Source organism: Macaca thibetana, chromosome 2, assembly GCF_024542745.1.
Source record: "Macaca thibetana thibetana isolate TM-01 chromosome 2, ASM2454274v1, whole genome shotgun sequence".
In the NCBI taxonomy this organism is placed as follows: Eukaryota; Metazoa; Chordata; class Mammalia; order Primates; family Cercopithecidae; genus Macaca; species Macaca thibetana.
In genome coordinates, this window is record NC_065579.1 from 39,347,623 (window position 1) to 39,363,295 (window position 15,673).

Below are 15,673 nucleotides of genomic sequence, written 5' to 3' on the forward strand. Positions count from 1 at the left end.
ATTCACTGAGATGAACAAGAAGAGGACTAGACCTTTCTTTCCTTTTCTTTTCTTTTTTTGGTTGGGGGTGGATAGAGTCATGTTCTAGCTAGAACCATGGCAATTACTTCTTTAAATAATATTCGATCATGTGTTTTACAATTACAAGTAATGATTTTCGCTAATCAAATGGAGCTCTTCTTTTTTCTCTCAATCAAATAACTAATAGAGGGGGAGGCAACTTATTTAAGGAGGCACCAGAGCCAGTGCCCACAGGAAGAATGGTCGACAGGTGCACTGGGGTCAGCACAAACGACTGCAGCTATGGGTCATGAGCAATGGCAGGACAACTCAGCAGTCAAGAACCCAGCTCCAATGGAACAGTAAGTCTATGCTGGGGTGGGAATGGGGTAGGTGGGCACCTCTGCTTTGCCCCTTGACAGGAACTGCACAGGTGAGAGAGTTACCAGATTCACTGATATGTGTTGATAGGCTCATTGTCTGTGGGAAGCCTCCTGTACTGTGGAGAATGACATGGACAAGGCTAGAGGAGGAAGATGGATGGTTGCTTCTCTGGCCTCAGTGTTAAGGATGCTTAGAAAGGAGACAGCTCCATCTTCATTGGATTTCCAGTCTACACCAGATGCCAAACCAACATGAAGTAGAAACAGGGGGAAATTTTGTCACAATTATCTGCCATAACGATTTCTCTTCTTACCACCCTGTCTTTTTACACTTTGACTATGTGTTGCATTAAATATTTGAATTTTGCAGTGAAAAAAGGTTGCTAAGCAGGATTTACACGATAAATTTAAAGGTAGAAACTAGAAAAGATTTCCATTCACATTTTTAAAAGCAATTAAGTAGAGAGATATAAGGAAGACAGAGTGAACTGAATGTTTGTGTTACTCAACTGTCAATAGGCAATTAGAATAAAACTGATGTGTGAAAAACATGACCGCATCATCAGATGGAGGACAAGGCTGCAAGGGCCAGCAGCCAATGTAATTGGTGAAACAGTTGTTGCAAGTACAACTTTACAATGTTACTTTAACATAACACACATTGTCTTTTTAAACAAAATTCATAGTTCTTCCATAAGAAATGAATCCTGCGGCTGTGGGGCATGCTGTGTCTCACGCCTGTAATCCCAGTACTTTGGGAGGCCAAGGTGGTGAATCACAAGGTCAGGTGTTCAAGACCAGCATGGTAAACATAGTGAAACCCCCGTCTCTACTAAAAATATAAAAAATTACCCGGGTGTGGTGGTGGGCACCTGTAATCCCAGCTACTCGGGAGGCTGAGGCAGGAGAATCTCTTGAACCTGGGAGGCAAAGGTTACAGTGAGCCGAGATCATGCCACTGTACTCCAGCCCTGGCTACAGTGCGAGACTGTGTCTCAAAAAAAAGAAAAAAAAAAAAAAAAAGAAATGAATTGCCTGGCTGGGTGCGATGGCTCAGGCCTGTTATACCAGCACTTGGGGAGGCCAAGGTAGGCAGATCACTTTAGGTCAGGAGTTCAAGACCAGCCTGACCAACATGGTGAAACCCTGTCTCTACAAAAAATACAAAAATTAGCCAGGCGTGGTGGCAGGTGCCTGTTATCCCAGCTACTGGGGAGGTTGAGGTAGGAGAACTGCTTGAACCTGGAAGGCGGAGGTTGCAGTGAGCTGGGATTGTGCCACTGTACGCCAGTCTGGGCATGAGACTTTGTCTCAAAAAAAAAAAAAAAAATGAATCTCCTATGACATTGCTTATCAATCAGTACTTAGGGTTGGTTAGTTTGTGCCAGCTAATTACGCGCCTCTTCCAGCAGTGAGAGAGACTGTTGCCCCTCTGCACCTACAAGCAGGAACAAAGGAAGGAAGGGGGCTGGACCAAGTGATGGCACGTCAACGCAAACACTGTTTGGGGGAATGTACATTATCTAGCACGGTGTTTTTGCAAATCTGGGGTGTGGAATGATCTCAGGTGTTACAAAAACAAGCCATGGAATTACACTGAATCAGAGAGAGAAAAATATTCCTCTTTAAAATAACTTTCAATTCTCCTAATTATAGAGAGAAAATTGTCGTTTGCTGGTAGGTTATTGTTGATACTTGTTGACTTCCTTTTTAACCAAAAATAAGTTTTGACTGAGAGGTTAAAGGGACCTTATTTAGCTAGAATTTTTTAATTTTTTAAATCTATTTTTTATTTTTTGAGATGCAGTCTCCCTCCGTGTCACCCAGGCTGGAGGGCAGTGGTGCGATCTCGGCTCACTGCAGCCTCCGCCTCCCAGGTTCAAGCGATTCTCCTGTCTCAGCCTTTCTCGAGTAGCTGAGATTACAGGCACGTGCCACCACATCTGGCTAATTTTGTATTTTTGGTAGAGACAGGGTTTCACCCTATTGGCCAGACTGGTCTCAAACTCCTGACCTCAGGTGATCCGCCCACCTTGGCCTCCCAACATGTTGGGATTACAGGGGTGAGCCACTATGCCCAGACAAGACTGTAACTTTGAGAGAGGATAATCTCTTTAAATGAGAAAATCTCTGAAGGGGTTGATGATTGAAGACTATCTCTGCCAATACCACTCCCAGCAGTTGGGGCAATAATCCTTCATTGAAGAGGATTTGAGTGGCATATCACTATGTCTATGACAGTCACAAAGAAGAAACTCACCTGAGCTAGACAGCCCAGCTGTCTAGATGCAAGGAGATAGCCTTTGGCATTGTATTTACGAAAAATGAAAATTCAGTTGGAAATCATAACTTCAAAAATTTTAAGTTCTATTCTATTTTCTAATGCATCACTAAATAGTCTCACAAAAATATCACCAATATTTGGAGGACATTTCTCAGAAATAACAGTTTCAAACTTTGGGGGTAGTTTCAAACTGAGAAGTGAGAGAAGGGTCACTCAAAAGTAGCCAGCTGACTGAGTGCTTGAAATTTTATAGTTTCTTCAAATTTGGACTTTGTAATTTAAAAAAAAAAAAACTGGTTGTTTCTGACCAGGCATAGTGGCTCATGCCTGTAATGCTAGTGCTTTGAGTGGTCAAGGTGGCAGGATTGATTTGAGGCCAGGAGTTCAAGACCAGCCTGGGCAACACAGTGAGACCCTGTCTCTACAAAAAAATTGGAAAATTAGCCAGGCATGTTGGTGCAACCCTCTAGTCCCAACTACTCTGGAGGCTGAAGTGGAAGGATCTCTTGAGTCCCTGAGTTCAAGGCTGCAGTGAGCTATGATGACACCACTACACTCCAACCTGGGAGACAGAGCAAGACCCTGTCTCAAAAATAATAAATAAATAAATAACTGATTGTTTCCCTTCTACCTTTGATTCTGGCACAATGCTTGTCCACTTCTTGAAATTCACTGATGTCTGGGTGTGGTGGCTCATACCTGTAATCCCAGCACTGTAGGAGGCTGAGGCAGGTGGATTGCTTGAACTTAGGAGTTTGAGCGATCAGCCTGGGCAACATGGCAAAACCCCATCTCTACTAAAAATACAAAAAAATTAGCCAGGTGTGATGGTGCATGCCTGTAGTACCAGCTACTCAGGAGACTAAGACATGAGAATCGTTGAACTCAGGAGGCAGAGGTTGCAGTGAACTGAGATCACACCACTGCACTCCAGCCTGGGTAACAGAGCAAGACTCTGTTTCAAAAAAAAAGGAAAGAAAAAGAAATTCATTGACGGTTAATTCTTTGATCTTTTTGACAACAGCAAAGGAGCAGTGAGGCATATGTTTCATATTTCTTGATGGAATCTTCTCTGGCCCCTAGCCTGCTGGCTTCTTGAAATGAAAGAAATATAGTGCCAACAAGGGCCCTGAGTGAATGCATCCCAACCTGCACTCACCACGTGCAGCTGCAGCCTCTGGAAAGGGCTGATTTCAGCTTGCATGTGGCCAGGAGGCAGAGCTGAGAGGTCAGCACAGAAGCTGGCCCTCATCCTGTCCTAATTCTGCTTTGAATGGAACATGTAATCACTCTGGCATCCCAAGGAGAAGTAGCAGAGGGCACAGGACTTAGTACCTCCAAAGCTGATAGGAGTCTTGAAGGACATCCCAGATGTGAAAATGCTCCATTAACTGCGATGCACTGGACAATCACCAGGCAAGATTTCTGTTTGTGTTTCTACAGTGTGGCTGACCTTATAAAATAAATACTGTTTCCTTGGCAAAAGAATTTAAGTTCTCTCCAAGAGCTAGGGCACCCTGATGCCCTGGAACATGCCTTCGGCTTGACTCACAAGTCAACACGAGGTTTGGATTCTAATCCTCGATCTTCTGTCACCTTAATCTCACTTAATCTCTCCTCCAAAGCAAGAGAATTGGATTCCATGAATACTGAGTTCAGGCCAGTTAGGTTAAACTGATGGGTTCTAAAGGGAATTGGACACATTGAGGTGCAGGACAAACTAGAATGCAGAGAAAAGAACACTAATTAGAGTCCCTGTCACCAGGACTCTGCCTCTCTATATTACTCTTTTTTCTTCTCAGTTAGCTGTTCCCAAAAAGGGCTCAAGCAGCTGCAGGCAGGCATTCTCCTAATTTCACAGTGAGCAAAAGGAAAGATTATTTTCCCTCATGGTTCCAGAAGAAGTTGCAGAATTAAATCTCATTGCCTAAGATTAGCTTGGTTGGGACACATGCAGTAGTGGATGTTTTGGCACTCCACTCAGATCCCTTTTATCAGCTGGTGCCTCCCTTCCATTCCTTACCCTCTCCCCCACTCTCTGCAGTTATTTTGAGGCTGTGGCCAGCAGTTTAAACCCGTGATCTTGGTTTATGAGAGGGGTTTTTGGTTGTCAAAAGCCTCCCAGCCTAGGGATGCTGGGAAAGTTACACTGTCTCAATATATAGACTAATAACCGATAGATACGGAGTTTCTTAACAGGCTAACCTCCTTGAATCAAGGCAGAAACAACTCGGTAGTGCAATTTGTGTTCCAGAGGCAAGCTTCCCCCTCCACATACAAAACCAGATCAAGACTAGATTTTACCTGACACCAGGTCGTTACTTGGCTCCTTCCCCTTCTCTATCTTGCTCCCTTAGAGGTTTCTTTAACAGCATTCCCTGTCTTTCTTACATCTGAATCCTTGCCTCAGGCTCTGCTTCTAGGGAACCTCATCCAAGACACATTTCTGAACCAGTCATTGAAGGAGTGGCTAAGTGTTGTTTAGGGACAAGCCAGGTCATAGGCCCACCTACACCTCATAAACCTGAATTCCTGAATGTTTCATAGAGGACTTTGATTTGTTTACTACCATAATCCCAATATTCAGAATAATCCATTTACTTGTATTACTAAAATAAATCAAGGAAAGAATGTACTGAGTGTGTGTGTGTTTGAATCCTTGAAATGGAAGAAACATAGTGCCAAAAAGGGCCCTGAGTGAGTGCAGCCCAGCCTGAATTTACCACGTGCAGTCAAAACAGCTGCTCTCAGCTTGCATGTGGCCAGAAGGCAGAGCTGATAGGTCAGCACAGAAGCTGACCCTTGTCTTGTCTCAATTTTTTTTCCTTTCTCTCCTTCTCCTCCTTCTCCTTCTCCTTCTCCATTTTTTGAGATGGAGTCTCACTCTGTCACCCAGGCTGAAGTGCAGTGGCATGATCTCGGCTCACTGCAACCTCCACCTCCCGGTTTCAAGTGATTCTCCTGCTTTAGTCTCCCTAGTTAGTAGCTGGAATTACAGGTGCCCGCCACCATGCTGAACTAATTTTTGTGTTTTTAGTGGAGACAGGGTTTCACCACGTTGGCCAGCTTGGCCTTGAACTCCTGACCTCAAGTGATCTGCCTGCCTGGGCTTCCCAATGTGCTGGGATTACAGGCATGATAAACTTTTGTGTGTGTGTGTGTGTGTGTGTGTGTGTGTGTGTGTGTGAGACACAGTTTTGCTCTGTTGCCCAGGCTGGAGTGCAGTGGCGCGGTCTTGGCTCACTGCAACCTCTGCCTCCCAGGTTCAAGCATTTCTCCTGCCTCAGCCTCCTGAATAACTGGGACTACAGACATGTGCCACCACACCCGGCTAATTTTTGTAGTTTTTTAGATACAAAAAAAGAGACGGGTTTCACCATGTTAGCCAGGCTCGTCTCGAACGCCTGACCTCAAGTGATCCACCTGCCTCAGCCTCCCAAAGTACTGGGAATTACAGGAGTGAGCCACTGCACCCTGTCCAATTTTGTTTTGAATGGAACATGAGATCACTCTGATACTCAAAGGAGAAGTAGCAGAGAGCACAGGACTTGGTGCCCTCCAAAGCTGATGGGAGTCTTGAAGGATATTCCAAATGTGGAAAAAAAAAATTTTTTTCCCAAGAAAATTTGTTTGTGTGAATGTGGGTGTGTGTGTATGACTGTTACTAGAAGAAAGGGGATTGAATGTAGGAATGTGAAATGATAACTATGGACTACAACGATAAACAAACAAGCGGAACTGAACGTAAAAACCAAAGCTTTCACTCCACCAAAGACCAAATTTTTGTCAACGACCATATATGCCAAGCATTTGTGATTCTAAGCACTGCTTTCACTTTAGGATTTAAAAAATATTCTAGGAAGTGTGTTTGTTGCTTATTTGTTATCTGGTGAGTAATGGAATTACTTCCAGTAGATAATGAAAATCTGCTTTTTATTTAATATAAGAATTGCAGAAAGCAGTAACTAAAATCCTGTAAACAATTTCTTGCTGAGTCATTCACCTTTGCTCAAGACAAGCTTTCACTTTGCTTTGAATTTTATTTGGTTTTTTTTTGTTGTTGTTGTTGAGACAGAGTCTCGCTTTGTCGCCCAGGCTGGGGTGCAGTGGCCAGATCTCAGCTCACTGCAAGCTCCGCCTCCCGGGTTTACGCCATTCTCCTGCCTCAGCCTCCCGAGTAGCTGGGACTACAGGCGCCCGCCACCTCGCCCGGCTAGTTTTTTGTATTTTTTAGTAGAGACGGGGTTTCACCGTGTTAGCCAGGATGGTCTCGATCTCCTGACCTCGTGATCCGCCCGTCTCGGCCTCCCAAAGTGCTGGGATTACAGGCTTGAGCCACCGCGCCCGGCCTTTTGCTTTGAATTTTAATGTGATGTTTCTTCATCTTCCTCCGCCTTCTCTACCATAGTCAGCTAGTCAGTAATTTATCTTTGGCCAGAGTGATACTGCCCTCCCAGAATGGTCAGGCAGACTGCTGAGACATTTCTAGGGATCTCCACACCTTTTCACTTCCAAGGATCCATTCATGATCTTTCTCCCAAGGGTCCATGGGTGTAAGACCACGTTGCAACACTAACTATGCATCTGGAAAATAATTCATTTGTATCCTCAAAATTTATTAATTGTAGTAACCATGCTCATATAACTCCAGCACAAACTAAAGTAGTTTTTTAGTTACTTTTAAAAGCACTGTCATGAGTTAAAGTGGGATTTCTATCAAGCTTTCTGAAATAACAAAAATGTTGGAAGTCATTGAATAATTTTATTCCAGGGAGATACATGTTTGCAAAGATAATTCTGGTTTGGGTATGAGAAAAGCCAAGTCAAGGAGATCTGCCAGAAGACTGTTTTGGTCATCCAAAGAGGGACAGATTTGTTAATAAAGAGAAGCATGAGAAATGCCCTTTGGAGTAAAATTGACTACCTCAGAGTGTCTGGCTTCACTGTGCTAAATAAGGTAGGACCTGCTGTGTGGAGACCAAAACTAACAAGTCTCTCAGAACCACTGTACTCAGTATCTCCCCTGAACAGTCTGTGTAGCTGTCACCAGGTGGCAGGTGGTAGGAATCTGGGTCATGGTGTGTAACCTTCCTGGTTAGGCCATGAAGAAGTGAGAGAAGTGCAGTCCTTATGATTTGGTCCATAAATACAAAACTTATCCTTGATATCAATTAACCAACTACTAACAGGGCCAAATTATAACATTCATGAGCTTTGGGGGGTTTTGAATCTGTGGGCCCCTTCCTCCATAATAAATATTAAAAATTATATTTTACAACTGCATTGGTATAAAGATGAATACAATCCATGCTGGGTTCTTTTTTATTATTGTGGTAAAATATACATAACATAACATTTCCCATTTTAACCTTTTTTTTTTTTTGAGACAGAGTCTCGCTCTGTCGCCCAGGCTGGAGTGCAGTGACCAGATCTCAGCTCACTGCAAGCTCCGCCTCCCGGGTTTACGCCATTCTCCTGCCTCAGCTTCCCGAGTAGCTGGGACTACAGGCGCCCGCCACTACGCATGGCTAGTTTTTTTGTATTTTTTAGTAGAGACGGGGTTTCACCGTGTTAGCCAGGATGGACTTGATCTCCTGACCTTGTGATCCGCCCGTCTCGGCCTCCCAAAGTGCTGAGATTACAGGCTTGAGCCACCGGGCCCTGCCCATTTTAACCATTTTTTAACTGTAGAGTTCAGTGGCTTTAAGTACACTGGATTATTTTTATGTATTTATTATTGTCTATTTATTTTTATTTATTCTGATTTTAAAAGAAATTAAAATTAAAACAGTTCTGCAGGCCCTTAAAAGTATCTCAGTCCCTAGATACTGTTCTAACTGTAGCTAATGGATGAGTTGGCCATGACTATTAGACGGCAAAAAAAAAAGGGCAAGAAAGAGCAACTTTGAAATGTAACCAAACTCATTTTACAGTTCACACACAAAATGACATTCAAACTTACTTTTCCTTTCTGCAAGGAGACATTAATTCTAGGAAGCAGTGTGTTTACTGGATGGAACACAGGACTATGGCACACTGAGATCAAGCATTATTTTTGTCCCATACTAGCTATGGATCATACTCAGCACAATGTGCAGTTCAGACAGGCCCACCCGAGGAGCCCAAGGGAGTCAGTGCCAGCAGACTCAGAAATAGCACCAGCTCCAGGGTAAGAGGTTGGGGCAGAGACTCCAGATGAAGGCCAGGACAGCTCCCAAGGGGTCCAATAGGAATAATCCAAAGTTTAGTGGGGGACATATGTACCAATCATAGCCACAAACTAGAGGATGGAAACAAATAAGCAAAGGAGAGAACTGAGGTAAGAAGACCAAATGCCAGCCAGGCCCACTTGAGCCTCTTTTATTTTATTTTAAAATTTTTGAGGAGACAGAGTCTTGCTATATTGCCCAGGCTGGGCTTGAACTCCTGGCCTCAAGTGATCCTCCCACCTTGGTCTCCCAAAGTCTTGAGATTACAGGCATGAGCCACCATGCCTGGCCTGAGTCTCCTTATTCTTTTTTTTGTTTTGAGTCAAAGTCTCACTCTTGTCGCCCAGGCTAGAGTGCGATGGCGTGATCTCTGCTCACTGCAACCTCGGCCTCCTGGGTTCAAGCGATTCTCATGCCTCAGCCTCCTGAGTAGCTGGGATTACAGGCACCTGCCAGCACGCCCAGTTAATTTTTGTACTTTCAGTAGAGATGGAGTTTCACCATATTGGCCAGGCTGGTCTCAAATTCCTGACCTCAGGTGATCTGCCTGCCTCGGCCTCCCCAAGGGCTGGGATTACAGGCGTGAGCCACCGTGCCTGACTGAGTCTCCTTGTTCTTATTGCAAATGCTACTGTTGCCTGGAACTGTGTGCCCTCGGGCATTTCTTCTCTCCAAGCCTCAGTTTCCCCATCTATGCAATTAGAAATTGGACTAATGACCCCTCAGATCCTATAAACCTCTTTGCCTGTTTCCAGCTTCTTAGTAGCACCACCCTTTTTCCTGTTCTAGCACTAGATGATTGAAATTCAGAGATTAATGCTCAAGTTTTAGAGTAGAGGTTGCAAATTGATAGCTGCAAGGCCAAATCCAGCCACAGGAGAACTTTGTTTGGCTTGCTCAACATCTTAAAACTTCGTCACACCTGTGATCCCAGCGCTTTGGGAGGCCAAGGCGGGTGGATCACAAGGTCAGAAGATTGAGACCATCCTGGCTAATGCGGTGAAACCCCATCTCTACTAAAAGTACAAAAAAAAAAAAAATATTAGCCGGGCGTGGTGGCACGCACCTGTAGTCCCAGCTAGTCAGGAGCTGAGGCAGGAAAATTGCTTGAACCTGGGAGGCAGAGGGTGCAGTGAGCCGAGATTGCATCACTGCACTCTAGCCTGGGCAACAGAGTGAGACTCTGTCTCAAACAAACAAACAAACAAACAAACAAAAACTTTGAATTAATTCCCAACATCCAAAAAATCAGGAAATTACTCATAAAAATCTGAATTTCTGCCTTCTCTTGAAACGTTGTCAGCTCTCCCTTCCTTGGCTTTGTGTTCCCACATGACCTTTGCTGGAACTGAGTAGAATCTATTCCTTCTAGATGAGGCACAAATTCCCCAGGGTGCCACAATCTCCCCCAGCCTACTTCACTATTGCCTTGTCCCTGTAGGCAGTTGGACGTGCTCCCTCTGCAGTCAAAGGTCAAAGTTTTTCTTACCTTACTCACCTCTCCAGGGCCCAAGTACTGCCCATCATGAGGCTGCTTGAAGCTGAACTTCAGGCCTCCCAAGCCATCCCCTTGTGGCTAAGTCTGAACAAAGCCTTTGAGCACTAAGTCATCCACAGCACATCTCCCCAGGGTGACCATGATCCACTGAGTAGTTTTCCCTGTTACTCATCTGCCTCCTGATAGATGTACTACATCTGAAGATGTGGAATTCCTCTGCCAAGATGTGCCTCCGTCCTTTTGGGACATTGACTAGATGGTCCAGAGGTGCCTGTCTCCAAGGATCCAGTCATCTAGAGGCTGAAAGGCTGAAGAGGGGAAGCATCAGCTGGAAGTTCTTGCCAAGAATGAGGAACCAAGAGAGCATGGGAATCAGAAACCTGGAAATTTTGGAAACACTCCTAAGGGTTATTAGAATCAACCTTCTGGCTGGGCGCGGTGGCTCATGCCTGTAATCCCAGCACTTTGGGAGGCTGAGGTGGGCAGATCACGAGGTCAAGAAATCGAGACCATCCTGGCCAACATGGTAAAACCCCGTCTCTAAGTCTCTATCTCTGTGGAGATAGCACAGACTGTGTGCCCACCTGCCACAGGAAGCCCCCTATAAAATCTATCTCCTGTGTCTCCTCATAAATGGGCTCTGTGGCTGGGAGCAGTGGCTCACATCTGTATTCTCAGCACTTTGGGAGGCCAAGCCGGGTGGATCATGAGGTCAGGAGTTCAAGACCAGCCTGGCCAAGATGGTGAAACCCCATTTCTACTTAAAAAATAAATAAATAAAAAAGCCAGGCATGTTGACAGCTGCCTGTAATCCCAGTTGCTTGGGAGGCTGAGGCAGAGAATTGCTTGAACCTGGGAGGCGGAGGTTGCAGTGAGCCAAGATCGCGCCACTGCACTCTAGCCTGGGCAATGGAGCAAGACTCTGTCTCCAAAAAAAAAAAAAAAAAAAAAAGAGAAAGAAAAAAGAAAAAAGAAATGGGCTCTGTGTTTCCTGTATAAGACATCTCAAATACAACTGGTATAGAATAGAATGAGCTCTTAAAACAGCTCTACATGGTTTTGCTTACAGTAGGTTGAAACAATTCCACCAAAATGATATATAAATGGAATGAGGAATTAAAGAGCAGTGACATTTTCTGGATTATTTTCCTGAGTCAGTTCTAATATTGCCTACTCTGCAATATCTTTTCCTCTTCCCCTCCCCTATCACTAAACATTGTTATTCCTACCAACGAAATATCCCTGGGACCTCTGCACTTCACTCCCAGGGCCTCTGCTTTGGTTCAAGCAGGTTGGCCCGCCCACAGTTCCCCAGTGTCTCTGACCATCTCCTCACAGCTGTCAGGGCAAAGGTTCTAAACACAAATCAGCGCATCTTACTTTCCAGCTTAAAATCTCTCAGGGGTTCTCACTGCTTCCAAAGTAAAAGCTACGTTTCCTCACTTGATGCCAGAGTCCTGCTGACACCTGGCCCTGCTCTCTCTCCAGCCTCATCTTGTGCTCATACTCCCATCACATACAATTACCCATAGAGCCTCAAAAGGTCCCTTATGTTTTCTGCCTCTCAGCTTTGGCTCTTGCTATTTCTCTGTGCCTGGAATCCACTTTTCCCCCTTGTGAAACTCCCCTCAGCAAACTCCTACTCATCCTTCAAGACCCTATCCAAGTGATTCCAGATCAATGAAGCCTCCTCTGTCTACCTTGCAAGGGAATAGCACGGGGCAGAATGACTACATGACAGTTCCTTGTAGGCTGAATACCAAAAAGAGATGGGGCTCTGGCCATGGGTAGGGATCAAAGGAATAGATCAGAAGTTGCAAACTCAGAACTTCTCCAGTCCTTATTCTGTCTCCAGAAGTGTTTTCTTTGTCAGGCATGAGTTTCAATTTTTTAATTTTGAGCAGCTGTTCTTCAGATCTCAATTTATGTTAATGGTTGGTCCCGGAGGGCCTCTGGGTAAATGGGTGAAGGGGTTGTGGGAGGGGAACTGTTAAGAAGGGATATATAGGGCCATATGTGGTGGCTCATGCCTGTAATCCCAGCACTTTGGGAGGCTGAGGTGGGCGGATTATGAGATCAGGAGTTCGAGACCAGCCTGACTAACATGGTGAAACCCCGTCTCTACTGAAAATACAAAAAAATTAGCCTGGCGTGGTGGCGTGTGCCTATAATCCCAGCTACTTGGGAGGCTGAGGCAGGAGAATTGCTTGAACACAGGAGGCGGAGGCTGCAGTGAGCTGAGATCATGACACTGCACTCCAGCCTGGGCGACAGAGCAAGACTCCGTCTCAAAAAAAAAAAAGAAGGGCTATATAAGTATTTGGTATTTTTGGTTTTTGGACAGTAACATCTCTCCGATACACAAGGAAGAGTGTGGTGCTCTACTACTTGGTATGTGTATGGCTCCAACCATAAGACTTCTTATAAGTTCGGTTAGAGGCACCCATGAGAGTAGCTGTGCTCAAAGCTAATTGTACAAACAGAGCCTCCTCAACAAGATCTGCCCCTTGCTGCCTGGGTATGTAGCTGGAAGGGCTAGGGCTGAGTACTCACAAACTGGCAATCAGTGGTACAAGGCTGGCCACCATCAAGCCCTGTTCTACCTCTCTGTCATCTTCGTGTCACAAGCTGAAATTGGAGTGCCATGTTTACTTAATTGAGAAAGAAAGAAGGCAATTTGATTTTCATCCTGCTGGTAGAGTCCTGTATCTTTTTCTGTATCCAAATAAGTCAGAACCAAGGTAGAAGCTTGCAAAAAGCTTCCCAGGGAGCTCAAATACTCTCATGCTGCTTCCCCCTCCCCTCATTGCTTGGCCCCTTCTGTTCTTTGTATGTGCTTCTGTCATAGCACGTGGCACACTAGTATACCAAATGTTTTCCATTCCAAAACACTATAGATTGTAAGACATCTTTTAATCTATTAATTTACTAATAGAGAATTTAATAATAGATATTTGTGTCAGGGGAATTCAAAAGATTAAATGAACTCATCTATTCATGCATCTGACTTTGGAAGCTTTAAAATGTTTTTTAAAAAGCATCTTTAAATTGAGGAACTAAGTCAATGATTTTTTACACTGTTTCTCTTCAACAGAATGTGAACTTGGTAAAGTCAGGGACAGCACATTTTTGTCCCTCTTCTCCCCAACTCCCCACCTCCAGGCCATGCCTGTTGGTATCCTGAATGAATGTTTCATTTGGAAATTTTTCTAGAAGCTCCCTTGGTTACTATGGTAACCCAAAATTTGTTTCAAAGCCCTGTGTACCAAGGGAAGCCCTGCTGAGGATGGCTGCCTGCTGACCTGGACTCTGAACCAGGCTGCATATGCTGACCTCCCTTACTGGGCAAACAGAAAAATGATGGAAAAAAAACACTTTCGATAAAAACTGCAGAGATGGCAGCTTTGCTAATATAAAACATTTTTAAAAAATAATTCTGTTGACATTTTTCAAACTTTTTACCAATGCAAAAAAAAAAAAAAAAAAAAAAAAAAAAAATCTGACCTCTCAAAGTGTTTTCTCAGTGAGCTCCTAGACAATTTGAACAAAGGACCCTTAGTGGAGAGTTAGAAAATCTGTTCTCATGGTTCAGTAATTTGTTGAACTTCTGTTGAATCCATTTATTCTCTGAAAATATAAAGATTCCAGCTAAGAAAGACTGCATATAAATACAATAATAGTGCCATTTCCCAGGTGCCTATTCATGCTCCAGGTACTTCACATAGACTTACTTGACAAACACTGGTATATCATTTACTGTGTACTAAGCCCCTTTCTATATTCCTTACACATATTAATTATTTTGATTCTTATAACAAGCCTATGAAGCAGCTTATGTTGTTATTCACATTTTAGAGATCAGAAAACTGAGGCATAGAATTGAGGCATAGAGGTTAAGTAACTTGTTCAAGGTCACATAGCTAGTAAGCTCTAGAGACCAAATTAAATCCCAGGGTGCCTGGCTCCAGAATCTGTGCTCCTCACCAAATTGCTACACTGCCTCTTTCAATCTTTTCAATAATCCAATAAAATAGTGACATCTATTTTATTGAATTGTACCAATTGAACAGATTTGATACTGAAGCTCAGTCAGGTAACATGTCTCCATAGCTTCTCTGCATCTGACCACATTCTGCCCTGGGAAAATTCTGAAAACACTCCCAAGGGTTATTAGAATCAACCTTCTGGCTGGGCATGGTGGCTCACGCCTGTAATCCCAGGACTTTGGGAGGCTGAGGCGGGCAGATCACGAGGTCAAGAAATTGAGACCATCCTGGCCAACATGGTAAAACCCCGTCTCTATTAAAAATACAAAAATTAGCTGGGCACGGTGGCGCATGCCTGTAGGCCCAGCTACTCAGGAGGCTGAGTCAGGAGAATCACTTGAACCTGGGAGGTGGAGGTTGCAGTAAGCTGAGATTGCACCACTGGACTCCAGCCTAGCAACAGAGCAAGACTCCGTCTCAAAAAAAAAAAAAAAAAAAAAAAGAAAAGAAAAAAATCAACCTTCCATCTCCTACTTCCCCAAACACATACATTCATAGGAAATGCATAATGTTTCTCTCAAAGTTATTTTTAGGAGTCTAGGTGCCCCAAATGCACAGAGACAAATTATTTTGAAGTGATGCTCTAAGGCATGCACTGGCAGGAATTGAATATGCAAACATAATGAGTTCAATTAATTAGAAGAGAGTGTTTCTTTTAAGACCACAAAATAACTGCTGTTTGAAGTGTGAGCTCATAATCAGAAATCCTGTAACTTAAATGCCTAAACTGTTTGAACTGTATTAGCCTAAGAAAATGCTCTTGGGATATGGAAGAGCATTGTCTTCCACAGACCTGTCAGCTGGGAGAAGATATAATACCCTAAGGCTGGTTCCACTCCCTCAGGTGAAATTTTGAGTCACTTGAACATACAATAGTAGGGTAATCAGCCATTCTGATTGGCCTGGGACTATCCAGGTTTTAGCACAGAAAGTCCCTCATACCAATGAAACCCCTTAGTCCTGGAAAAATTGGGATGGTTAGTCACCCTCAATTAAGAACCAGTTATGGTCCGGCAAGGTGGCTCATGCCTGTAATCCCAGCACTTTGGGAGGCTGAAGTGGGTGGATCACCTGAAGTCAGGAGTTCGAGACCAGGCTGGCCAACCTGGTGAGACCCTGTCTCTACTAAAAATACAAAAAATCAGTCTGGCATGGTGGTGCACACCTGTAATCCCAGCTACTCGGGAGGCTGAGGCAGGAGAATCACTTGAACCCAGGAGGCAGAGGTTGCAGTGAGCCAAGATCGTGTCACT

The 15,673-nt window shown here is 44.1% G+C and overlaps 1 protein-coding gene across 1 annotated transcript in view; it reads right to left on the reverse strand.

Moving 5' to 3' along the window:
* Nucleotides 1–10,667: 10,667 nt before the first annotated feature.
* LOC126948920 (sulfotransferase 1A1-like) overlaps nt 10,668–15,673 on the reverse strand; it is a 30,359-nt gene continuing 25,353 nt past the window's right edge. The window contains exon 3 of the mRNA XM_050781371.1: nt 10,668–10,754. Within this exon, the coding sequence (XP_050637328.1) occupies nt 10,668–10,754 (87 nt within the window). The remainder of the gene's footprint in view (nt 10,755–15,673) is intronic.